This window comes from Arachis ipaensis, chromosome B01 (assembly GCF_000816755.2).
Source record: "Arachis ipaensis cultivar K30076 chromosome B01, Araip1.1, whole genome shotgun sequence".
Taxonomy (NCBI): Eukaryota; Viridiplantae; Streptophyta; class Magnoliopsida; order Fabales; family Fabaceae; genus Arachis; species Arachis ipaensis.
In genome coordinates this window covers 135,953,140-135,959,167 of record NC_029785.2, presented here as the reverse complement: position 1 = coordinate 135,959,167, position 6,028 = coordinate 135,953,140, and the positions used below count along the sequence as shown (strand labels likewise).

At 38.5% G+C, this 6,028-nt stretch overlaps 1 protein-coding gene across 1 annotated transcript; it reads left to right on the top strand.

Moving 5' to 3' along the window:
* On the top strand, window positions 3,172-4,067 carry LOC107615652. Its single transcript, XM_016317700.1, has 3 exons — window positions 3,172-3,251; window positions 3,341-3,435; window positions 3,598-4,067. The coding sequence occupies exons 1-3, from the start codon at window positions 3,172-3,174 to the stop codon at window positions 4,065-4,067; spliced, it is 645 nt and encodes a 214-aa protein (XP_016173186.1).

Genomic DNA, 6,028 nt, shown 5'->3' with positions numbered 1-6,028 from the left:
GAAAAGATAATATTAGGTCCAAACTCAAAATAAAAAATAGATGAACAATGAATAATAAAAAATAGATAGTAGATTTTAGAATTAAATAATATATAAAAAAACTAATTAAAAAATAAAATAATAAAGTATTATTTTAGTCTATAATGTTTGGGTGAAATCCTAATAGGATTCGTAATATTTCAAACGTCTTATTTTATTTTCAAAAGGTTTCAAACATATTATTTAAATCTCAAAATGTTTTAAATTGATTCAATGTTGTTCTATTATTAAATTTAAAATGAACAATTAACATTTAAGAGTCAATAATATTTTATTTTAGCATGTAATTAAAATCGATCTATTAATGATTACCAACATAAATGTCTTTCTTTTTATTTTAAAACGTTGATTTTTTTTTTTTTTTGTGGGAGAAGGGTCAAAAACCCAACAAGAAGAAAAACAACTAACTAAACATTTTCATGAGAGGCACTCCAAAAACATCTTACATAAAAAAACTTAAAGCATCAAAAGATACTGCTTCCAAAACATGGAGACCCAAGGATAGATCATGCCTTTTTTAGCGAAGTTATCCGCAACTGAATTAGTTTTATGCGTCGAGGTTTGCTGCTCTACAAGATCTAGCATGTGAAAAAAATGATATCACTAATGTGGAAGAATCAAATGAAAAGATACATCGGACAAAACATTTAGACCTCCCACTCAGCCAATTCAATTTGACCCCAACCCGAATGTTTCTACTAGTCCAACAAATGTTAGCCCAAATGCCTTTTGTAGTGGTACCTATGAGAGAAACTATAACGGTAACAAAACTAGCCCTGTCCCTATTAGAGCTAGCAAACTTAAAGCCCAATCCCAGCCCCAAAACCCTTCTACTCTTATCACAAAACAATCTAACACTAAACCCTTCTACCCTATTAGGGCTGACGCGCACGCATCACTTTGCTTTTCTGACTTCCACGCGCGCGCGTGGACGACGCGCACGCGTGACCCTATTTTCAACAAAAGTTAATTTTGAGTTTTTTAAAGCCGAATTTCAGACTTTTAAGCCTCTATTCTCACCCTTTAAGTCTTAAAGCCTTATAATATGCCTAGTAATGAAAAGAAGCTAGGACATGTGGTAACTTGTGGAGGAAGTAAAGTGAGAATCAATGATGAATGATGAGTAATGATGATTGTATGAGTTACTGAGGGTGATGATGGAAGTGCGGTGTATGCCGTGAGTCAAAGGGCTGTATTTAATAATGATTATTGGCTGGTTATGGGTTATGTTATGAGCCGGGTGGCTATGATAAATATTGATTATGGCTGGAAATGAAAATATGGCTTTGAATGATTGTTTTATCTTGAGCTCTCTTTCTCGAAAGTGCAACCCCAGAGAGATGAAGGAAGGTGAGGATCCCCTTCCTTGTTCCTCCTGGTATTGTAAAATCGCCCCCAATGAAATGGTGGGAGGTTAGGATCCCCTCATTGGTTCCTCCTGGGCATATGAGAACGTACCTCCTGGGTAGATGCAAGGGTTGTGGTTGCGCCCCACTTGCTCCAGGTTGGTTAGTATAGAGGCTCCCCGGATGGACGCAAGGGTTATGGTTCGTCCCACTTGCTCCAGGTCAGAGATTGTGATGCCTGGGTAGTAGCGGCAATAGTGGTGACTCCACTCACTCCAGGTTGAACTTTTAGACACCTACCTGGGTAGATGCAGTGGCATTGATCCACTTGTTCCGGGATGTGGTGAGATATACCTGCCTGGGTAGATGCAGTGGCATTGATCCACTTGCTCTGGGATGTGGTGAGACATACCTACCTGGGTAGACGCAGTGAAGTAATTTCACTTGCTCCAGGTAGAGAGTGGGATAATTTGAGTTTCCTGGATAGACGCAGTGAAGTGATTTTACTGCTCTAGGTTGATAATGAGATAATTTAAGCTCCCTGGGTAGACGCAGTGATGTGATTTCACTTGCTCCAGGTGAGGATAAGAGGTAACGCTATAGAATTGCTGAGACAAAATAACTGGTGATGGTTTGGCTTATGATTCTGATTCTGATTTGTTGGAGAGTTAGAAAGTTGGGAAGCATGAAAGATATGAATTAGATTTAGCATTCCCTTATGACAGTTGCCTGTTTATGGACTAGTGAGAACATAGGGTGAATATTTGGTGAAAGGAAGTTTAGGATGCTTAGTGAGTTTTTATTGCAATGCATTGTATTTATTTGGCACTTTTACCGTACTGGGAACCCATGGGTCGGGGGTTCTCATTCCGTATATATCTCTTATTTTTCAGATACAAGTCCAGGTGCTCAAATGTGAGCTGTGGTTCATCTGAGAGATGGCGAATATCTTTATATTCTTTACTTTATATTTTGCTTAGAATCTCTCCACCTTAACTTTGAAAAGCTTATATTATGTATTGAACTCTTTTGAACTTGCCTATAGAGGCTCTTATGTTTCTTTTGGGAGAGATTAGGAGATTCTGTGGTCAACTACTGTTATACTGTATCCTAGCCGGCCTAAACTTCGAGGGTCGCGACTAGTGGCTATTTACTTATGTTATATATCTATATACTGTCTTTCTCTTACTCCTTTATGTCTTTTTCCTTATAATACTTTCGACTTCACGCTTTATCTTTTAGTTGTCGTTACGGGAGTGATACGACTTCGTGATTTTATTTTTATTCTTTTCAGGCTTCTTGATTAATACCCCCTTCTATTATACTTATATTTATTTAATAAAAATCCACCTTGAGAGTTGTACCACCTTATTATCATTGACTTATGACTCAAGTATAAGGATTTGAATATTAGGGTGTTACATTATGCTCTCAATATGAAGCTATGTCTAAGATCCACCAAAAACTTTGTACCATATCAAAGGCAAACAACACCAACCCAATCCTTCACCCAACAGAATCTCAACCCCTTCTCCTTATTTCACCTCCCACCAACCCATCTAAACAACCCCCCGTGACACCTGACCCTCCCCATGCTAACCATGTTCACCACGAGGAGAATTGGGCAAACCCTTCACTGGATATGGAAACCCAAGATGTGGAAGCTATATGACCCACCTGTACGAAAGATCAAAGATATAAGCCTCCTAATCTCCCCAATGGTTCAGAAGTGGAAGTGAAAAAGCAAGATTTTGTTGCAGGAAACTTAGAAGAATTAGTTGCAGCGATGGAGGTTTTTGAAGAAAATCAGAACCAGGAAAATGATATGGATGAAGCTATCCCTCCTCAGTCAGAGGAGGAGATGTTGTGTGCTTGAGGCTTGGGCCTCATCTTTCCAGGCTTGTGATCCTTTTTCTTTCTCTATTTTAATGATTATTTTTTTCCTGGAATGTTAGAGGTGCTGCGAATAGTACTATAATTCGCTCACTGATTGATTTTAGAAGAGTTCATAACCCGGATATTATGCTTTTGTTTGAAACCCGTTGTAGCGGTGACAGAGCTAGAGAATTAATTAGACAGATTGATTTTAGACATTCAATAGTAGAGGAGGCATAGGGGTTCTCAGGAGGAATCTGGGTCCTTTTAAATGATGATAACCTTTCAATTAACAAGATTAAGTCTTAGAAATAGTTCGTTCATTTGGAGGTCATAGAAGAAGGAGATCATAAATGGAATTTAACAGCGGTTTATGCTAGCCCTATTAAAAATGAGAGAAGGGAGTTTTGGTATCAAATGCGTTGTATTGCCACCAACCAATCTATCCCCTGGCTCCTAATGGGAGATTTCAATAATATCAAAGATGCAAGGGAGAAGAAGGGGGGTGCTCCAGTGGATGCCCAAGCTTGTAGAAGATTTACAAATAACATAGAGAGTTGTGGCCTGATTGACATGGGATACTTGGGATCTAGGTTCACTTGGAAAGGTGGAATTCGGGAGAGTAGGAAAAGAGTCTTTAAACGTCTTGACAGAGGGCTTGCTAATCCAATTTGGAGGTTAGTAAATCCGGAAGCAAAATTGGAAGTACTTACTCGCATTAATTCAGACCACCACCCTCTTTGTCTTACCACCAACCCTGATAGAGTGGACAGAGGTCATAAACTGTCTTGTTTCGAAGTAATGTAGGAAACCCACCCATCCTTCAAAATTTTCCTTCTCCAGAACTAGAGAAAACATGAACCCTTCGCCAGTGCCCTAACTTACCTCACCAACAGTCTTAAGAGTTGGAATAAAAATTTGTTTGGTGACATATTCAAGAAAAAAAAAAGAATCATGAATAGACTGAAGGGGATTCAGTGTGCGCCATCCTATGGAAGGGACCAATTCTTAGATGAGCTTGAAAAAGAGCTTAACAAAGAGTTGGACACTATTTTGGAATAAGAGAAAATTTTTTGGCTCCAAAAATCTAGACAACAGTGGCTTGCAGATGGAGATAAGAACACAAGATTCTACCATACAAAGACCTTGATCAAAAGAAGGAAAAACAAGATTTACAAGCTGAGAAAACCTTATGGCAGCTGGTGTGAAGACCAAGATTTCCTTAAAGACATGGCTCTTGATTTGTTCCAAGATCTTTACAAAGAAGAGGAGAATAACAGACTTGATTTGAGCATTCAGCATCATTACCCTCCCTTGAGTGAAACTCAAAGTAAGTCTCTTGTCCCCTCTACTTATATGACAGAGATAAAAGAGGCAGTGTTTGGGATAGGCTCCTTGAAATCCCCGAGACAAGATGGTTTCCCTGTTCTTTTCTTCAAGGAAAACTGGAACCTTCTGGCTGATGATTTTTGCTCTTTTATCTAGACCCTTTGGCTCTCCCCTGATTTTATTAGTGACATCAACCAGACTCTCATTGCCCTCATACTAAAGATCTCTCAACCCGAATTCATCTCCCAATTTCGTCCCATTGCGCTATGTAATGTTGCATACAAGTGTATTACAAAAATTATTGTTGCAAGAATTAAACCACTTTTGCCTAAGAGAATTGCCCCCAATCAATCTAGTTTCATTCTGGGTAGAATTATTTATGACAACATCATCATTGCCAAAGAAATGATCCACAGCATGAAGAGGATGAAAGGAACAAAAAGATTCATGGCAGTGAAGATCGATTTCGAAAAGGCGTATGATAGGTTGAACTGGAATTTTCTCAAGAAGAGTCTGATTGATTTCGGGTTCCCCCAGCATTTCATAGATATCGTCATGGCCTGTATCTCATCTGTTAAATCCAGGGTTCTTTGGAATGGTTGCCAATCTAATGAGTTCGTTCCCCAAAGAGGTATAAGGCAGGGGACCCCATCTTCCCCTACCTTTTTGTGATTGCTATTGATAAACTGTTTCAAATGATTGAGCAAAGTGTGGATTTGGGAAGCTGGAAGCCTATGAGGGCGGGCAGAGCAGGACCAGATATCTCTCATCTTCTCTTCGAGGATGACCTACTCCTTTTTGCTGAAGCATCGGTTGAGCAAATGCAATATATCAATAAGATGTTGGAGTCTTTTAATAAAGCTTATGGTTTGAAAGTAAGCATTGCTAAAACTTTCATCTTCTTCTCTAAAAATATTAACTTTAACCTGAAGGAGAAAATTTCTCATATTAGTGGATATAAAAAAGTTAACCAGCTAGACAGATATCTGGGTGCGTTTTTTACAAACAGCAAAAGAGGCAAAAAAGTGTATACAAATGCTATTGTTCGGGTGAAAGGTAAGCTTAAAGGTTGGAAAATAAATTATTTATCCTTTGTTGGGATAGTGACTCTTGCTCAGTCAGTGATATCTTCAATCCTTAATTTTGATATGATGTACTCTCGTGTCTCAAAAGAAATTTGTAATGAGATAGAGAAAATCTAAAGAAGCTTCATTTGGGGTGAAGAGGGGGGGGGGGAAGAAAAATGCATGCTATTTGCTGGGAAACATTATGCAAACCAAAACACTTGGGAAGTTTAGGTTTCAAAGACCTCCAAATCATGAATGAAGCTTTCTTACAAAAATTTTTTTGGAGAATGCTTCAAGAGGATGATGCTCTTTGGGTGCAAACCCTCTGAAACAAATATGGCAGAAATTTGGATTTGTTTCACTCACCTTGCA